Here is a 21,765-nt window from a genome sequence, read left to right on the forward strand (position 1 = left end):
GTTCACAGACTGACAACACTGCATGCACCTCCATCACATCAGCAGCGTCAAACACTGACTGTCAGCTGTGTCTCGAGCTCGGTTGGTCTCTTCATAACATCCAGAGAAGCTTGTGCGCTTATTTACAGCCTCTCACCTCTGACCTGATGATGCTGAAGCATTTATAGAGGCTTGTGAATGTATAGGAATTTACATGAAGCAGCAGTTTTGCACTGACGTATAAAACGCCCAAAAATATTTACTCTTAACTGTCACTTTAAGTCATAAATCAGGAGGTGGAGCCGCTCTGTTCGACACGACTGAAGTGAACACAGCTGACAGGTGGAAGCCATGTGTATGCATCTGTATATGCTAAGTGTGTAAAGTTTAATGATATATTGCAAACAGTGGTGGAATGTAACTAAGTACATGTATTCAAGTACTGTATTTAAGTACAAATTCCAGGTACTTTTCCATTTTATGCAACTTTATACTTCTACTCCATAACTATTGTACTTTTTACTCCACTGCATTTGTCTGACAGCTTTAGTTACTTTTCAGATTACAATTCTTCATCCTCTTCCTGTCCAGTGGAAACCACGTATCTCCAGATGTGTTGAACGTTGGATGAAGTTTTCCTTCATTTCTTGAGAAAATTCTCCTCCTTCTTCAGCTGAATAAACTGTGTAAAAAGCCTCTTGGATCAGCTGGAAATGCATCGCCACATGGCTGAAAACAGGCTGTTTTTGAGATATGAGGTTTTCACAGGACAGCACACTGGAAAAATATGATGATCTTATAGAATATGATGCATCGCTGTAGATTAGACCAGCCAACAGGATATAAAGTAGTTGAAATGAGCTCAACCTGAAACATCTACAGCAGTAAAATGCAGCATTAATGCAGCAGGAATATTAATCCATTAATTACTGCAACACGACAACTTATACTTTCATGTTTTCGGCAAACTTTGCTGATAATACTTTCATACTTTTACTTAAATAAGCTTTTGAATGCAGGACTTTTACTTGTAATGGAATATTTTCACAGTGTGGTTCAATCAAGGATCTGAATACGTCCTCCACCGCCGGTCGTGTGAATGCGCATTCATTCATCGATGAGCAAATCACCTCACACTCTGTCAACACTTGTTTAGATATCATTGCTAACAGATGACAGTTGATGTTAATTTCATAGTAGCAATGACAAGAAAATGAGTTCCTCGCCTAAAGACACTGTTTTGGTTTTGTGGGCGTCGATGCGTCGCCTGGAGAAATCCCAGTGCGGCCTATAAGGACTGTTGGAACATGTATAACACAAACTGGCTCACGGCTTGCTTCGGGATAATGTATGTGGGTATTAAATATGTGTAGCTGTGCGATGGAAAGAGACAAAAATTTTAATTAGAGCTCCGAGGTCGCCGGTTCTTTACAAAATGAAGGTAATTTACCTGTTTCCGCAAATTAAACATCCAAAACTGTTGTTTTAATTGGAGCCTCAACATAAATAAATGCACTTCTCACAAACTTAACGTGGTTTTCTAAGCTTATATTGTTGCCAAATAACAAAATTATCTCTATTTAATCTGCTAACCCCACAGCCAACTGCTTCCCAACCTGCTTAGTACAATAAATGTTACATCATCATAGCAGATTACAGGTAATCTTAAATCTTAAATAACAAAAATATGAAGACGACAGATTAGTACAGTCTTTTTTACGATATTTATCTATATTCATAAGATTGGAATAAAAGTTTCAAGAGTGTTTAATAAAGCTACATTTTAAAGTCTCTGCACAAACGTGTTAAACATAACACTAAATTAGAGGCTGCTTGTTTAAATGGGAAAATTAACTTTTGTCACAAACAGTTTTTTGGGTTTGTGTCGTCGCAGTTAGATAAAATTACGACAGCCAATCAGAAAACAGATCGTGCCCTGTTTGTCTTGATTGACAGTTGTGATGACAACGTGCATTATGGGATAAAACAATGAAACGAAAACATAATGTATATCATAAAAATGACCTAAAAATAAATGTTTTTGAGAAGAAGCAGGATAAAATAACATTTCATAATGAAAACTGAATTGATGCTTTTGCAAAAACTCATGGTGACATTATATATTTTGTCTGGACGTATTTATGTCATTATTTTTTTTAATTTTTTCATACATTTATTCTCATATTGAGCACTTTCCATCTCCATTTTTAACTAACCTCACAAACATAAAGCTTAATGTCCACGTAATGTCTTAATGTTGCACGGAAACATCACAGTTTTTACTAAATAGCTCCATTTCTGCATGATGAATTAATCACTTTATAACTTTATGACCAACCATGCTGAGACATGATTTGAAGGAGGCACAAGGGACCAAAATCTACACATGAAGTGAAGTGTCATCATCTGTCACTCACCCTGCTGCCTTTCTCTGGGTTGCACCTGCACCCTTGGCTGCAGTCCAGGCCCGCACACGGCTCGTCAAACTTGTTACCCTGTGGAAACAAAGCGAGGCAGAGATTACAGACAGCCCTTTGGGAATATGTGTGATCGATATGTGGTGTCCAAACCTCGCTAGATGCAACAGCGGCGTGTGACTATATGAGCCTGAAGTATAGCTGCAAAAGGACAAGAGTCTCTGTTCAAATCCCTGCACAAAGGACAGAAAACTGATGCAGCAGAGCTCACAGGGACTAAAGGTGACAACTCCATGAGTGGATATGACCAGTCCTAGTAGTCGTATCAGTGAGAGGCTGGCAGATTTACAGCAGTTTAAAAGAGGCAAAGGGATTTGAGGTGGATTTAGGAAAGGATCAGATCCAGTCAGAGCTGAAACTGAGTGTTGATTGAAAGACTTCATGGTGTTTTAAAAGAGGAGATCTAATTATGCAAGTACCATCTCGTTCTTCAGGTCATAAATAACGTTTTGTGCTGTGCTGACATTGTGTTTGCAGCCTTCATACGTCCCTCTTTAGGCCTTTCTCTTTCAGGGGCTGCGGGTCGTTCGCCTCCAGCTGTTCGTCTTTGCTTGTTGATTGGTAACAGAGACACAAGCCAGCTTTAACGACAACCAGAGAAGAGAGCCAGTGACACCAGCAGCAGCCCTGGGGAAACCCTTCAGGAGTCCACACGAGGCATTTCATCATTCTGCTTGTTTTCTGAGCCAGAGGCGTCATCTTACGAATAAACTCCGCTTTCCCTCCATTTCTGCACCTCGTACACGCCGTCTCATGCGCGGTAAACAAATCTCAGCATCGCCACCCGGCTACAGATTAACCTTTGAGTGTCCAGGGTGGCATTCCTGACATATCTACCAAACATCACGCAGTGCTTTCAGAGTTCATAAGCAGCACCGTGAGAGCTTTTATAAGCTGACATATGAGTGACATAAGCTCATATATGCGAGGCTCTTAAAATGCCATCTATTCACGTGTTGGGTTTCTGGCTGGGAGGTGAGGGACCACATGGTGAGCCGGGAGTGTTTTCATATTCCTCTTCTATATATTGATGCGTTTCTATGTCTGAAATACTCTGTGTGAGTCTATGTTTGTATAAATATTAGACAGATGGTTAATTATCACCTCCTCCTGCACATGGGAGTAAATGTCTCATATGAGTTCGTGGTTTGGGGGTCTCTTTGGGGTCAAACTCAAAGGTCATGGCTGGCATTTCGACGTGATTAGCGGATGAAAGGGAGCTGACGGGGTGGAGAGACGTGGAGGAGACGGCGACAGGAGGGGTGGAGGGACACGAGGGTGTTGACCGGGGTGTGATGGAGGTTCAGAGGACAGGGGTGGATGAGGAGAGAGTGTGAGAGTGTGTGCAGTGTGTGTTGGTTCATATGACCACTGTGTGTGATCAATGATCGAGGTCGAGGTCCCTCCAGGACCCCTGTAAGCACTGTCAGCTGGGTCCAGTCTGGGTCTCAGTCTAATATAATAAGACCCTGGGAAAGAGCGGCGTTTGTCCCATGTGACATATTCAGATCAATTACAGATCATTTATATTGACTCATATGACTCCATTAAGAGCTAAGCTTTCAACAACAACATGCATGCAATGATTTTTTGGCCATTTGGGGGCAGCAACACACTGTAAACACAATACTGACATATTATTACCTTATTATTATTATTATTACCTTACATGTTAGCCAACAGTTAACAAGTTAACAAAAAGTTGTGTTTGTGGCCACCTCTCATTTTAACTCTGTTTTTGGTCTCCACCACCTCCTGAAGGAAAAAATCGGGCTGTTCACTCTGTTTGCTGGTTGCTAACTTTGTCTTCATTCTGATTGGTGGGTGTCAGGTAGCGCAGGGTGGGTTTATCTGAGCTTTTTCACTGAAAGCAGCTGCCTGCTGCTGATGGAAATGAGAGCGATGAGAGTGAAAAACAGCAAATTTGTGGGCCGGAAAACCAAAAACACAGAGAAAAGCTCCGTAGAGCTGAGGGGAACTGGGAAAAAATTGCAATTTTAGGCACTTTAATGGACAGTTGAATTTGAATATTCCTCTTAGCCAATAAAAAGGAGAGAAAACTCTCATCTTAACAAATCATTGCATTTTAATAATTCAGGTGCATCATGGGACCCATCCAGTCACCACCTGTTTCCAGATGGCCAGTCTATGTGCTGGTATCTATGGTATATGTTTAGGAAAAATTGGAAATTTCAATGTTGGTGAAAACACGGTAAGTAGTATAACAGAAGAGGAGGGGCAAAGGATTACTGCTGCCGACTACTACCAAGACAACAGAATCAGTGACAACCATAAAAGCTGCAGACAAAGAAACGTGGTGCAGAAGGAGGAGGAATCAGAGGAAAACACACAACAAGGAGAAAACGAGCTTGGCCCAGAGAGGAGAGAGAGAGAGAGAGAGAGAAGGAGGGGAAAGGTCAATGGCGCTGGTCCTGCTTTCTTCCCTCTGATCTCCTCAACTCCTCTAATCACAATGACAGAAGGAGGGCAAGAGAGGGAGAAAGTGAGCAGGGAAACGGTGAAATTTGGGCTAATGGAGGGAGAAAGGACGGAGGGAAAAAAAAGAGAGCGATGGAGAAGGGGTAAAAGAAATGGAGGGAGGCCAAAAAGAGCACGAATGAAAGTTTTGGCAAAGAGGCTAAAGGAGAAGAAGCAGCTAAAAATAGAAGCAAAACACGTGATTTGGAACATGGACGGCACTCCAAATTAAGCCAAAAAAATAAAAGAACAACAAAGGGGAGAAGTGAAGCAGGCGGGAAATTGGGAAAAATCAGCAAAAGCAGGATGAAGCCAGGAGCCTCATGCTCTTTTAATACCTCTGTATTATGTTACCCTTGTTATTTTGGTCTATTATCCTCCTAATGCTGAGGCATGAATACTTCCTCAGGTATCATCCAATCAGAGTGGACTGCTTCAGATTGTTATTGGCCCTGAGATCCACGGTTCTGGGATATAATCCAGCCTCCGCCTGAGCAGGGCGGAGGTGATCCTTCAGTTCTGGCTCCGTCCACACCCAGGGTTAAAAGTGAGTGAAGGATGATACGGGCAAACAAATGCTAAGCCAGCGCCCGGAGGGATGTGTGATGTGGTGTTAAGTACAGAGGAGGATGACGAAAACATGGCCGCATGCACACAATAAAGAACAATGAGAGGTAAATAAAAACACATGGAGCGGGACACGTGAGGGCACTCTCACAGCACAATCCCAACTCCCTAAAACCTAATGCTACGGTTAACACTTTAGGTCTAAACCCCCAGACAGACCTTTAAAGAAATTTCAGAAAGTACAAGAGTGCAAACACACACCCACCCACACACACACACACACACACATTCTCCCATGGAGAACAAAGACATGAGGACAATGAGCTGAAACTCTGGTATAACAATATGAGAGCTACTTGATCATCTCATCATTTTACACCCACTGACACACAACCTGTGTGTGTGTGTGTGTGTCTGCATGAGTGTTAAACACACTGTGGCACTGTGGGGACTGCTTGCACAGTCACATTGTGGGGACTCGCCTTCCTTATGGTGACGAAAGTACCTGTAACTTTGCAAAAAGGCGCAAAAAAAAGTTAGTTCTTGGCTTGGAAAACGCAGCTCACAAAACCACCAGGGTCCATTCAGTGATGATACTCATATCAACCAACAGAATAATTTAACTACGAAATATATTGTTTGTTTATGCCTTCAAGAACATGTGTCCAAGGCCCAGAATATCTCCAAGCAGACACGGTGGGGGCCAGTTTCAAACAAAAAAGAGCATGTATCAGTGTGACAGATCCCTAAAAAACTGATAATCCATAATAATACTACGATACTTAACTCGTAAATGCAGTCCGACCTCTACCAAGGAGGGAGTCAGTGCTCAGTGCGATACCCACAGTTCAACAACCAATGAATGAGTCCTGATCTCAACCACAACTCCCCTTCAGGATCCAGGAAGCTAAGGAACTCAGTTTGAGACCCAATGCAACAGTTGGCCAATAAAAATAAACTCCAGTGACGCCTCGAACCTCTAATCGACAAGCTTAGTGATTCTCCAACAACTCCAGAGTCACTTCCTATAGTCCGGCCAGGGCTGCTGTCAGCACCAGGGAGCGGCCAGCCTGAAATCTGAGGGGTTTGAAGGAGGGTCCACGGACTAATCCAATCCTGTAGACCAGGAGAACTATGAATTGTAGACTTTTCGGCTTGTTGGCAGGGGTTGGCAACCTAATCTACAATGATTCTCAGGACGGACCAGACCTCTTCCACCGGTAAGTAACGTTAGATAGCTGCATTTTCTGATTTCATTAATATTCAGTGGGCTACATGGGAAGCTTCAGCGGGCTGGATGTGGCCCACGGGCCGCCGGTTGACGATCGCTGAAGGTAAGGGCCGGGGAGATTAAGCTACAAGAATGCAAAGATGCTGCAGGATTAGACATGTGCCTGTAGAAAGGTTATGGCACTCCATACAAAAAGCACCTTGCTCATAATTTGCATCATTAACTGGCATAACGTGATGGAACAGGCACATCCCCGATTGACTGCACGGACTCAACAGTGTGTTCATTCTTTCTCCCATTCTGTCATCCCAGCATTACCCAGCTATGTGTCCATGAGCTCTACCCACTGTTCCCCAATCAATCTCCGCTGTTTGCTCATGCTTTACTGTCCAAACACTCTCATGAGCGTACGTCGAACTGAGAGTTTTAAAAGCCATCTGCAATGCCTGTCTGCTTAAACCTCCTGCTTTTCACACACGTGAGATTGGCAGCTCATGGGCAACGGCTGGCGTCTGGACTTGCCTGTTCATTCCTATGGGTTCGGCTGATGTTATCCGGATAAAGGTTCAGTCTAGGGTTACCCGGAGAACGATATACATTTTCTGAGGCGTATGGCTGGAACAACAGAGCATGATGTGACAGGACAGCCGGTTTGTTTTGTTTTTAATGTATGTTATAGAATTCCTCACTTCTAACATGGTGGTGGTTTGCTTCAGGGTCGAACAGGCAGGGTTTCGATATGGAGTCAAAGAAGTACTATGTGCATGACCAAAAAGTTTCAGCAACAACTGAACCAGGGAATTAAACTCAGGAACTAATCTAGGAACTAAAAGCCCTTGAAGAACAGGCAAATTAGACCAATGACACATTAAAAAAACATCAATGGTCACCTGGAAATGTCCTACAGGAGATACATTTAGCCCTGGTTCCTCCAGCTGAAAACCAGGTAAAGTTCCTGTGGTCCTTAGAAGGTTCCTGCAGTAAAAAGGCCCTAATGTGTACTTTATTTCCAAGAGTTAGATGAGAAGATCAACGATAATCTTTTGTTTATGCCGAGTTAGAGTCAGGATGTGATTTTAGCACAGCAAAAAGACTTAAAACAGCGGGAAACAGCTAGCCTGGCTCCGTCCAAAAAGCTAAAAAAAACTCACTACCAACTGACTTTATAACTTTGGATGGGGGTCTGACTCGCTGTTTATTTGTATATTTAGCGTACAGACAGTTACAGTTGTACTGATCATCTTGTTTAACTTTTAAAAATAAAGCAAGTACTTGTATTTCCCACTATATCAAACTTTAATCATTTTGTCTATATAATACTGAAAAATGTTCCAGAGTCAACCCGATGTCTTCAAATTGTTTGGCTTGATTCAGCCAACAGTCAAAGATATTCGGTTGATCATATAAGACAAAGTAAAGCAGCAAATCCTCAGGTTTAAGAAGCTGGAAACAGACTGTACACCTCAATTATGAAAGCAATTAATTTACTTTAAACTGACTAACTTAAACGACGACTCACTCTAATTTTCTCTTTGTGCCACTTGTGTGTGGATCTTTAATGTGGAAAACTGCCTCACAGGAAGTGATGAAGTGTCTGGTCTGACTGTAAAAAGGCTAAAGAAGAAAAAAAAAGGCTAAACTGCCTTGAATCTTGACCCTCCATGCCGTGCAGGAATCTGTTAAATCCACAGCCTGTCAATCAGCATGTCATCATATGGCGACAACCAATGGGAGCGCAGAGTTTACTCCAACACCAGTCAGTCAAAATGTCATTGCACAAAACAAACTAACGAACAATGTTGATTTGTTAAAGGAGAAGCCGCTGTCAGTTTTTGGGATCTGGAAAAGCGACTTGACCCCTGAGGACCCTCTTCATGTTTCACCTGAGCCTGAACTTGACGTTGAGGAATGACTTCACGGGAAAAAAACAAGGGGAATGGGAGGTTGTGACTGCTTATGCAAATAAAGAAAGGCAAAGGGCAGGACAGAAAATGTGAGGATAAGACGAGGAAGAGTCGCTTTCCTCTCTGCACTGTCCTCCTCTTATCTCAAATTATTTTGTCTTCCCTTCGTCCTTCTCGTTTTTCTACTTCCCCTCTCCCCTCTTCCTCCTTTCTCTCCATCAAATCCTCCCTCTCTCTTACTCCCCTCCCCGTAATGTCTTTCCTCTCCCTCGTCTTCCTCTCTCCTCTCCATCTGTGACCCTGACATCCACCACAGGAGGCTCGCCAGCTGTGTTTGGGCTCCAGCGTTGCTCGTTTACTTCTGTTTATTCCACGCTGTGTGTGTGTGTGTGAGCTGTATGGACTGTATGTTAGCACACAAGCATGGGCACGTGCACGCCTTGTGTACTGGTACACAAGCTCACATGCATTTCTGTGTGTGTGTTCCCCTCGACGAGGCCACCCAGCTGGAGGCAGGTCATCTATAACGTGGCCAGACAGCGGAAATTTGTGAGGCTACAACGGACCCGAACCGGACGTTGCTGACATGGCCGACGGCTGCAAATGTAAATGAACTGTTGTTGATTGCAGACAGGACGTATATACGCCAGGAGAGAGTGTTGTATTCACTTTTTCAACAGTTCCAAAAGCTTTTTAACAAGCATAAGATTAAAAACCCAATAAAGACAATGATCACAGTAAAAGAGCAAATTTAAATTAATGGAAAATGCCAAAACTTGACCTTTTAGAAGATTTTTCTTCTTAAAGGACCGTACCAAGTATTTAGCATTTAGCTTTTTGAGTGTGATTTCCCATGCATTTCTGTAGGCTAAATCAATTAGCAGACTTTTGACACGGTCGCAGTTACACTATTGTCATATGTTCATGCAGAGCAGACAAATAGCTTTGTATTATCATGCAACGCTAATGGAAATTCACTAAAATATGAGTAACACACAGTCTCAAAATCTGCAAACATTGTGCAGAAATCAGTGGAAATAATGGAAGTCTGAAAGGCAGAAAAACAGATTTGAGAAATATGAAACTCTACCACATGTTTTGGAAAAAGGTCAATAGTAAGATAAAGTACATGATTTGTTGCTAAGGGGTTAAAACTTACAAAAACACTGATATCCTTTAAAAGAACAGTTGACATAAGCAGCCCTGAACTTTAAATCCAGATACATTTTGAGACTCCATGTAAGCAGATAGTAAACATTGCCCCTTCTCCATTTCCCAATCTCTAATCCAGTTAAGACTGTGTTAATGTTGTGAAACGCTTTAATGTCACAAATCCACACGAGCGGCAGAATGTGGAGTCAAAGTAAACTAAGATTTAGAGAGCTAAGCTCCTTCCAAGTGCCATATCTCCCCTGACACCGGAGACACACAGAGGTACAAAAACAACCAAACACAGAACACAGAAACTAACAGGTGATACGTGTATACTGGACTGCAATCCAGGTAAATTAACTGGAAAACAGAGCTGTGGTGTGACTCTGTTAAAAGGTTTTAAAATCTTACAGGAGTATAAGTATTAGCATTATAATTAGTGATGTATTAATGTGGAAGCATCACTAATGTTGCAGCTAGTAAAGGTGAAGCTACTTTATATACTGCTAGTAGCTTAATCCATAATAAAATATCCTAATTTATTTAATTTATGACCTGATTTATATTTAAGATAAAATAAACTTCTATGTATTAATAATCTGAATCTGTACAGAAGGTAAAGTGCTGTAGTTTCTGGATCAAATCCTGACTGGCTTGTCGGGATGGCACAATCCTAAGAAAACACCTGAGAGAGACCATATCAGTCTCTCTCTCACACATACATACATAGATATATGTTCTGTGACCTTTCTTGTTGTTTTTCTGTCTACATTTTTGAAAACTTTCCAAAAAACCACGTATATCATCTTCAGTCTGAACACGCTCATGTTTTACTTCAGCGCTTTTTCTTCTTCCACTGATGCAAAGACACTGCGTAACAAGCACAAGTCCTGCATTCACATTCAAGCCGGAAGCACAGTCACCAAAATGTAAAAACGTACAATTAAATATAATCATATTACGTAAATGTCATTCACGCATTGATACGTAAGCAGCATTTTATTACAAGGGACAGGCTTCGCTATAAATGCAGCGGTTTGTGGCATCAGTTCATGATACATCCTCTTTGTCACACATTAAACGTTTGCATTAAATAAATAAATAAATCACGTAGCGTTTCGAGGTGGAGCTAATTTATCTGATTTTGACTGCTTTGATTATTGTTGAGTAGTTTAATCTAAATCAATTCATCGTGTTTTGGAAGATTATCACTTGCACACATGTAAAAACCTGTATTCCTTACTGCGCACGCACGCACGCACGCACGCACGCACACACACACACACACACACACACACACACACAACCCCTCTTTTTTCTATCCTCTGGCGAAGGATTCTGCAGTCATGATGGAACAGATACGTTGCTATTAGACAGGATTAGGACTGTACCTGCCGAGCCTTGTTGTCTCTCTCTCTCTCTTATTCTATCTCATTTTGTTCCTTCATGAACATAATTAGAGACTTAAGGGGGTAAATTTAGCAATTTTATCGTGTTTTTTAAGGACAAAATGAAGCGGGATGAGATTGGGCACGCACGCACAACAGGAGCTAAGTAACATGTTTCTGCTAATACCACTTGTATTGGTTTGTGTATCCTCAGGTCCTGTACCTGCTAATTCAGCCCTACCCGGGTCCTTATGTGGATCTCTATAATCAGATCATTATCAGCAAAAAGGGGGGATTGATCTGCAGCATCAGAATGATCTGAAACATCTGTGACACTTTCCTGACTTCGTGCTTTTAATGGGCAGAACAGGTCAGAAGAAATCTAAAAAAATGGAGGTTATTTATTCAGGATTTTCAGATTGTATTCTGAAAGTTTGCTGTCTTTCTGGGTATCAGCATTTCTAACTTTTTGGAAACTTGTTTGTTTCTTGTAAAGCAGGTGTGAAAATTGGTGTGCCAGCAATCAGATGTCTTACTTACTCAAATTCAACCACTTTGTGAGTTTTGGGAGTGTTTCTTTCACCAAAGACATCAGTTTGATGTGCAAAACAGGAGAAAAAAAAGTCCTCATATGACTGATTTTTGTATTTGAAATCTCAAACTGAGTATCTCTCACCTATCCTGGTTCGGTTAAAAACGGATCCGTGTGCATGTGCCTGGTTAGTGCTCTCAATCAAACCCTGGATCAAACACTTGAAAAGGGGCTCTGTTTGTGGTGTGAAAGCCAGCCGATCAACCATAGGATTTTATGACAGTAGATACGTGATTTTAGCATGAACTCAAAGCTTAACTATGAACCGTCACCTGTCTCTACCTCATCATTCACAACATGCGGTCGATTTGAGTCTAGTGATACTATAATCAGTAATGTCTCCTTGAGCACTTTGTGACACCAGATAGTATAGACAGATTCACCAGAAGCAAGTGATGCATAAACATCTCTCAGTCACGGACGCTGATTCCCCCACATGGGTCCTGATGATGCAAGATGACAATCAAAACTGTCCAATCAATGAGTTCTGTGTCTGTCTGAATACCTTGTTTAGTAAAAAGTAAGAGTGAAGTTATTAAATCCAGAATGTGCCTACATGCTGCCTTTATGAACTCTAGGAGCCTCTAGAGTGCTGAATCCCTGATTCAGAATCAAACAAAGTGATGCATCCCATAATAGCATCATCAAACAACTGACGGCAAAAATACTGTTGCCCGACGACCGACACCAGCGCCAGTGTGACCTCACGAGCAGGGCTGGATCTCTGAGGTCACATGATCTCCATCTATTTCTATGTGAGTGCCGAGCTCAGGCTCCTGCAGGCATTCAGACCTGCAGCCAAAGATCTGCAGCGTCAGAACACGAGCTTCCGGTCGGGGTTCGGTTTCTCTCACGCCTGCTCTCCAGTCGAAGCCATAAATCCACTCTGACCGCAGGACAGTGACATGAAAATAGACCCAAAGCACCGAGTATAGAACTGTTTGTCTTGTCATGCAGGGTCGACAGTCAATGCAGTGGACTGGTTAGTGTCTGAAGAAACACCTTTGTAGAAGCTCAATGAGACAGAACGAGCAGAAAAGGCACGGTTCCATTTTTAAACTTCCAGAGAAACACATAAAAATCAGCATAACTCATGTATGGAGACATGAAGACAACCCTTTTGGCAGACACATATTTCAATCAGTACAACAATAAAGTTGGGATTCCCCCAGCTTGTAAAGTTTTTTTTCCATTGGTTCGATCAGCTCTCACACTGTCAGTGGAAATGATTAATCATCTTTTTTATGACCCGTCATGTTGAAAGACGGACCCCAGTCGAGGTCTAAATTTACCTGCACATCCTCCAGCCTCCTTAACTCTCAGCGTGCCAACGAAGGCGGCCGGCTGCCCACTGGCAAGACGGGCACAAACAACCGGGGACAGGCACGCTCACGCCGGCTTAATGATGTCATCCCACGGCAATAAAAAGATCCCCGAGACGTTGCATGCAGCAAAAATCTGCAGTCGGCACAGACCGAGACAAAGGAAGGGACTGAGGTCGGAGCCAAAACAAACTGCGAGCCGCTGTCCGGACAAGAGTGCAGACAAAGAGGGGGAAGAACGCGGTGTGAGCAACGGAGCAGATGAAATGTGTGTTTAGGTGTAAATCAGTCATAAATTACACGCCAACAAGCCAACAACAGATGGGAAAGGAAGGATTGGCACAAAGAAAAAAAAGAGCAGTTGTCACCGCAGTCTTTTTGGCCGCCGTCATGTTTTGACTTGTGAAACGAAACAATACAAAGGTGGAAAAAAATGATGCTGATTCAACAGAAGACAAATACGCTCGGCTTTCGTTCCTGAAAGGTTGAAAACTAGCACAGGCTGCACGTGTCTTCGGCTGAGTGAAGTGATTTGTGTGTGTTTATTAGCGTTTAGGCGAAATACTGGCAAAGGCATCGTGACGGCAAGACAACCAAAACTTCTGCTTAAGGGTAGAGGAAGACGATGGGTGCAGCTAAGAAAAAGACGAGCATTAACTGCAGGTCTGGGACGTGAATTCTGGTGTCCTTCATGCACATGCGCCTCTGTGACAGCCACAGATGCAGACGTGTAGATGCTACACCCTACTGCAGCATTGATCATTAACTGAAAAATCATCCAATGTGAAGGTAATCCCTGAGGATACCGGACTTGATTTTAGGTTTTAAGAGTTCAATAAAATGCTTAATATATGTAGTTTTAATTCTGGGCCATAACTAGAAAGTTTTGTTTTTAACTACTTTTTCACAGTGTTGATGAAAGAGTATAATTAATAGAACAATCTTTTAGTGTCATAAACTAGTTCAGCTCATTGATTAGCACAACCTGTTCTCTTAAAAACAGCCAGCTTATTATGGTCATTTGAAGTTTATTACCTCCAGTGGCTGTAATAATTATGATAAGAGCAAAGGAGTAAGTCAGGTGACGTAATATAAGCCAGGAGTTTCACCGGGCGCGCATTGATGATGTCATGTATGCAAAACATGTCCATCCATCGAAACTATTCTAACTTATATATCACAGTTAACTCATATGGAACATAACTAATTACATAACTAACATACTTATTTTAACCCAAACCATGATGGTTTAAACAACTGACCAACTAGTTTTAGTGCCTAACCAACACAAACCAGTTCACAATGTCGACCACATGATTAGGAAGGTCTGGTATGCCCGTCACTGGGACTCTCCAACAGTCATATGTTACTCTGGGAGTTCTCTGGGAGAATTAACTGATTCAGTTATTCAGGTATGAAGATGTGTTGAATTTGCCCACAGAGACCTTATAAACCCAGAGACAGACAGAACACATTACATCTCAGCTGTTAAGAGGGTAAAATAAAGAATAGGATTTCCCCGAGCTGCACCTCACACCTCTTCATTAAGAGCAAAACAAAGGCTGCGACTGTTAGTCTTTCCATTATCTACATCTTTCAATTGTCTCATCGTGTCTTGGCAGCCGACGCGCAGACCGCGAACGACTGGGCCAAAAGCGACATGAGACTTCTTCATTGTAGGCAGGTGGATATGAGGTTCTGTCAGTAAACATCCCACTTTTGTTCCAGCATCTGGGTTTGGTTTTGTCCTGCAACTCTTCTCATTGTGCAACATGTGCTTGTTTTATTGAGGGGATTATTACTCTGATAAATCACTTCCCCTCTCAAGTGTTAGTGGAACAAAACTCCATACATGACCACAAAATGTTTAGACAGTTTGACAAATTAGCTCGGCGAGCTTGAGACACAGACAAGAAACATTACGCCACATGACGGCATTTACAATGGAATAATATTAGACCGCAAAGAATATTTATGATTTGATTTCAATTAGTGTAGCAAAGTAGAGCCCACAAGACATATGATGCTAAAGATAACATTTACAATACACACTAATACAGGCTAATACTGGAGGATTCATTAGTGTAGCATAATGTTAACATCAGCTGCTGAGTATGAACAGAGCTGAGGACTGGAGGAGACAAACTGCAGTGCAGTAAACATGGAATTAACTTGTCACTGCCTCCAACGATGTTTCTATTAACCTGAAATACTCCCAACAGGCTGGACAGAGCAGTTTTTAGAGTCAAAGATGGGTAAAACAACGCTTAAACGAAATTCCACCATCATTTTTTTTGGCAGTAGATGCTAACGGATTGATGGAATCATGTCTTTTCTCTACTTCCTACCTAAAAACAAATTAAAACAATATACATAAAAAAAACCTGGAAAATTCCCTTAAGCTTCAGCTGTACCATGTGTTTTTTTCTAATACGAAAATGTTAGCCTGCTAACATGCTAAACTATGATGATGAACATGGTAAACATTATAGCCGCTTCACTTATCATTAGGAACGTGTTAGCATGCTGACGTTAGCATTTTAGCTCAAAGAACAGTGCTGCTTGCATGGCTGTCGTCTCTTAGCCTTGCTGTCATTTAGCAAAAATCGGGTAAAATAGCAGAAACACAATATAATGCATTCTGGTGTAAAAGCCTTATAAGACAAAGATACAGGTTTCTTACCAAAACTGGCCAGAAAATGTGGACAAACCTTCTGAAAAATCCTTCAATTACATGAAAAAACAACCTATAAACATAACTACATTCCTAAAAAAAAACACTATTTATGTTAAATATGTGCAAACTCTCAGATACATCTACAGCAAATGCAAATGCAGGCATGTAAAGACACACACACACCAAGTGACAGTGCCCACCCGCTTGATAAACGCTCTGATAATCACCTCTTTGAACTACACAGAACACCCCTCGCCTGGAGAGATGAGGGGTTTTTGAAGAGGAGAGGGGAGGTGAATGGAGGGACAGATGCTGATAATGGAGGAGTAAACTGATTAAAACAGAGGGGGGAAAAGCACCAGAGTGGTACAGATGGAGGCAGAAAGGAGGGAGCAATGGTGGGACAGGTGGGACTGATGGTGTGAAAATGTCCTTCTGGACAGGTGGAGGGAATGATGGGGGGAGGCCCTGGAAGAGAGAAACACACTGAAACGAGATCTGGTTTCACCTGTGTGATCGCTGTTTGTGTACCTCGGAGGGATGTGCACAAAAAGGAATCAGGGAGGGGGAAATGTGCACATATATGTGGAGAACATCTGTGTGTGTGTGTGTGTGTGTGTGTGTGTGTGTGTGTGTGTGTGTGTGTTTTCTGTACATCACAATGGGACAGCAATTACAGCTCATATATTAAAGGGTAGAAATCTGAGATACAGCTAATGTGGATCAGAAGAGCAAAGAAACTTGTCTCTGTCCTTGCCTCGAGGCCCACAGGGACGCACACACACACACACACACACACACACACACACACACACACACACAAATGCCTTCACCAGGGTAGTTTAAGGTTTCCACAGAACAACAAGTGTAAACTGATCACTGGGTCCCCCGTGAAAGGATAAATGCCCCCGAACGCTGCCGTGTGTGTGTGTGTATTTGTGTCTCTAATGCATGTATGTTTGTGTGTCTACCTGTGTGTGCATCTGTGTGTGAAACAAAGAAACGTGTGTGTGTGTTTGTGTGCAGGCAGTGTACCAGGATGACGGCCTGGTAAAGATCACGTAGGATGATCCTCATGTCCTCAGTCTTCAGTGTGGGCCTAAAGGCCAGATGAACTGCTCTTTGAACTGAAATATGTGGCGGTGCAGGAGTATGACACCTGAGACAGAAGTGTAGAGCTAAACTAAGCTGTCAAATTACCAAAAACACTCATTTAAAGAGTGAAAAAGTGGAGACAACGAATGCTAGTTCTTCTAAAACCGTGCAAAACAACAACAGCTAGCAGTTTCCCCCTGTTTCCAGTCTCTATGCTAAGCTAAGCTAACATCTCCTCGCTCCTGCTTCATAACAGACAGACAGATATAAGAGTGGTGTTGATCTTCTCATATTCCTTCACCTTCTCTCTGCCGTCACATGACATCACATCCTCTTCGATCGGCCAATTAAGAAGTGGCAACTTTCAAACTGCGAAACTGACATTTAAAGGTGATGTTTCAGATCAGATCACTTGAATCTTTTCTATCACGTGTCATCTAGGCACCCGCAGGAACTATAAAAACACAGACAAGTAGTAAAGAAGTCCAAAATTAACTTGCAAACAGCCGTTTTAAGAGGCCTAAAAGACTGAAAGAAAACTCATCCTCTTAAAACGCTGCAGCATCACGGAGCCAGCGTGCACCTCAGGTTACCTCACCGTATCCCGCCGCCCTGACAGACGACGCCTCGCATTGCCAACCGCTGCTGCCAACCAGGACCTATTTTTAGCAACGGAAGTCTCGCTAGCAGAGGTGCAACTTCTCTCCTCTGCTTTTTTCCCCCTTGTCGAGGTGGTGTGAATAGAGGGTTGGCGAAATTTGGACACAGATTTCACCCGAGTGTGTGTGTGTGTGTGTGTGTGTGTGTGTGTGTGTGTGATTGTGTGTATCTGTGTGTGCTCAAGGAGGACGATGCATCGCAGGTATGTGTCCCTGAATAGACTTCTGTAATTTATGGTGTATATTCGTGGATTTGAAGGGCATGTACTGCACAAATCCGTCAGTGTGTGTGTGTTTGATGCTTCCCATGTGAGCGTGCTGCTGAATTCCACACCTGAAGCCCGAAAGAAAACACAGAGACACGAGTTCGGTCCTTTTCCTTTTATCCCGTTTTTGACTTTACTACGTCAACCGGACTGTAATTGAACACTTTGAAGGAACAGTTCGACATTTTGGGAAACTGGCCAGGTGAGCGTTAGCTTAGCTTAGCACAAACAGTGGTAACAGGGGGAAACAACTAGTCTGGCTATCCAAAGGCGACAAAACCCACCTACCAGCACTTTTAAAGCTCACTGATTAATTTGTGGTTTAAAGGAGGTTAAGTATTTCTTGTCCAGGCGCAGTGACCCCTCAAACACTAATAAAGACCACGAGATGCAGTTAAAAGCTCAAAACCTAATGATATTAATTATATTCATGAGGTGAAATTCATGAATTTTATCAGCATGCAGGATTTTATTTGGTCCTTTCACGACAGCTTTGTGCTTCAAGCTAAAGCTTAATGGCTATAAAAGCTATAAAATAGAATTGAACACAATTTTTTTTTTTTTTTTTTACAAATTTTAATTAATTTTAAAGAAAAGTACAAGTTAAGGACTTGAGTTAAATAAATTCCTACTTATATATATTATTGAAACGTAACCTCTCACTCCACTTATCGCTCAATTTCCTCCGACCTCAGCTTCTTTAATTCTTCAGTGAGTCAGGTCACGCTGGCAAAACAGCGCCAACCACAAGCCTGATTAGCCGTTAGTTGTGGCTTAAGTTCACCTCCGCCCTCAGACACCGCTCCAACCATCATCTAGACTTCTTCTCCTGCCTCCAAACAGATCAGATCAGTGGATTTGGGGGATTTATGAGACAGACGGAAATTCTCCTCTGCTGAGTCATTCCCCGTCCGTCCATCAGCTGCATCTACCTCTTGTGTCGTCTGGCTTTTCAGCTGATTGAAGTGGAGCTGCCTGTGCAAACGCTGGAGCCCACATAAATAACAGAGCGTGCATTTCACCGTCACCGCAGTCTGCTCATGTGGCTACCGTGCAGTCAGACGGATGCATCGAAACCACAAGAGTTAAACCTCTGATTCATCGCTGGGTGTGTGTCTTTTCCTTTTCCAGAAGAAAGAGGTGTGTTGGGGAGAGAGACAAAATGCCGAATCCAGGCCAGATGACCCCGACCTTCCAGTGCACCTTTTTGACCGCAGGGGGCGACGTGAGGGAGGATTCAGGGAGTGCATCCTGTCCCCCCGTCGTCCGATCGCAAACAGAGCTGAAATTCCACTTGCTGACCCCAAACACACACACCTGGGAGAGCCTGCGGCGGTGTAATAAGACCACAGGAATTGTTCACTCCAATAAATTTCACTTTTAGCCTCCTGACTAACTAACGGCAGCAGCTCCAGTCCATTAAATCTCACTTATTATGGTGACTAACTGACTCGGCTGCAGCATGGAGGAGTCTTTAAAGAATTTTCAGTGTTTGTTTTAACCTGCTTGGAGGACCAGACGGGTGGGGTCAGTCTCGTCGTGGAGTAAAACCGGATGGATGATGGTGATATGATTGATATGATTCATTTTTTGGCTCTGCAAGGAGGCTGGAGGTCAAAGACACTTCAGCAGCATGGAGGCGTTTTGAACCTGAAGGAAAAACTCTGCAAACAGCCGGCCTCCATGCTGAAAGGTCTTATATATCCTCTGTATCTGTATCTACTGTACGACCTCGCAAGTGTTCACAAGCATTAATTATCTCCTATTAGCTTAAGTGGCAACTTTCAGTGACATATTTTTAATTTTAGAACCCAATTTTCTTGTCTATCAGTCAGCGTTTAATCGTTGTTTTGGGCAATTTCCGACAGACGTCATTTTCCATTTCCTTCCAGATGTTTTGCTCTACTTTTTTTTTTAATGAAGAAATTTCATCATATCTCTTTATCTGGATCTTTTCATCACCTTGTCTGTCTGGATGTTATTTTAGAGGCTTTAACAGCTTCAGAAAATACCACAGAATGACAAAAAGGTTGTTTCAGTATTTCTAAATGTGATATATTTATTTAAAATGAGGAACTTGCAGCCACTTTTTGGTTGAGCATTTCATATAGATTTTTAGAGCTTCTCTCCCACAAGCCCTCCAACGCAGGGTCCAGTGAACCCTCTGATATGATGAGAGCTGTAATGTTAACAGACGTGCAGCACAGCGTGATGTCCTTAAATGGAAAACACATGTGAAGTGTTCTCTAAGCTCTTTCTGAACTACTTATTTTTGTGCAGATTCATCCTCCAAAATTCTATAAAACCAATTAAATACATTAAAACAGCAGAATTTGTCATCGAGTTCTGAGGGAGTCTCGTCAGTCTGATGTTTGTCAAGGCCGTCCTGGAGGACACTGGAATGTCCATAAATGGTAAGGACTCCCAAAACCCAGGGTGCAGTCTTGAAAAAGGCGTTAGACACAGCACAACACTGAACAGAAAAAAGCTGCTACAATTTGTCCAGCACTCTCAAGGACCCTTGAAGAAGACCTTGAGATTTCACAAACTTGACAGCATGCCGGCTCAATTTTTGAGCTTTTTACTGAATGAGTTTGTAGAACTTCTTATTTGCAGTATTTAGGCCCAAGAAGAGGAATTTCTAAATATTTTTGCTAACTTTCTGTAACAGTCGCAGCCAGAAATGGGACCTTAAACGTCACGTGAAACACAGTGAGCACACGATACACCCTGACACACATTTTGCCATCTGACAGAAATAGAAAACAGGGATTTTCATATCTAAATACTCGGGATAAGAACTGTAAATATTATTTCTCTGGGTCTTAAGTCAAACTGGCAGTGGACATTAAGAAGGAGTAGCACACTGCATAATGGCTCTCGCAGCAGTGCTGTGATTTGCAGTCAATTTGGATTTGCAATGACTATCAAAGACTGTACTGACGCCTGATGATTGTACAGTTTTTTCATGTTTTAGACAATAAAGTTTAATAGAATAAACACCTTAAAAAAGAAGTAAGTAAACAAAATCAAAGAAAGTGTCTTTAAATTAGATTCCATACTACTTAAAGTACAATTTCACATACATTTTGGGAAATGTGCTTCATTTCTGAGACTCAGATGAGATCTCGAGCACAAAGCTGCGATGGGAAGGCCATTAGCTTAGCTTAGCATTAACACAGGGGGAAACAGCAAGCAGGCTAAAAAAACACAAATATATTTCCCACAATGTTGACTTAAAGCTTTTAAACATTATAAAGCTTCCATATCTAATGAAAGATTGAGTGATATGACAACAAACCGCAAGCTGTGTGGCCAAGTGTGGTTAGAAAGCAACAACCAGACGTGTTGCACAAAAGGAAAACCAGCTGGAAACTGTTTTCTGCACCTTAAAGGTTGAAATTTGTCTCGTTCACTGAAGAAGAACAAGCAGTGTAATGAGGTATGTGTGGGAATGAAGAGCCGCACAAACACAAGCCGGGTTCGAGTATGTCCACATATAAGTAGCCTGCAGGCAGAAAAAAACTCCCAGCCGCGCTATGCTATGGACGCCGCTCCCTCCCCTCCTCTCCTCTCCAGTCAATCAGCTTTTCAGCAGCTCTTAAAGCAGCATGGTGAGGTTAAAATATCACCCTGACGCTCCTTCTTTTGTGATCTGATCCACCTCTTTCTCCTCTCCTGAACACACAGTCAGGCATGGGCTGCACGTTTGTGTGTGTGTGTGTGTGTGTGTGTGGGAGAGCGAGACAGAGGAGAGGCCAGGGTTGGTGAGAGAACAACAGAGTTACCTACAGACCATTAGACTTTGATGGGAACCAGTAAAATACAGCCTGAAGCTGTGAATGGGACAGGCAGAAAGGAGGAGGAGGAGGCGGGGGGAGTTCAGATTCAGGAACGCTGAAGGACGAGCCAGACAGAGAGGGAGCTCAATTATTTGTACTATTTAAACTCTGTAGTTCACCTTATTTCAGCCTATAT

General features: G+C 42.4%; 1 protein-coding gene across 3 annotated transcripts in view; it reads right to left on the minus strand.

Moving 5' to 3' along the window:
* The window catches only part of col4a6 (collagen, type IV, alpha 6), a 118,087-nt gene that overhangs the window by 44,690 nt on the left and 51,632 nt on the right, over positions 1 to 21,765 (minus strand). For all 3 annotated transcript variants that reach the window (XM_041964496.1, XM_041964495.1, XM_041964494.1), the window contains exon 4: positions 2,397 to 2,474. In XM_041964496.1, coding sequence (XP_041820430.1) covers positions 2,397 to 2,474 — 78 coding nt within the window. The remainder of the gene's footprint in view (positions 1 to 2,396; positions 2,475 to 21,765) is intronic.

The sequence above is a fragment of the Chelmon rostratus genome, chromosome 23, assembly GCF_017976325.1.
Source record: "Chelmon rostratus isolate fCheRos1 chromosome 23, fCheRos1.pri, whole genome shotgun sequence".
NCBI classification, from domain to species: Eukaryota; Metazoa; Chordata; class Actinopteri; order Chaetodontiformes; family Chaetodontidae; genus Chelmon; species Chelmon rostratus.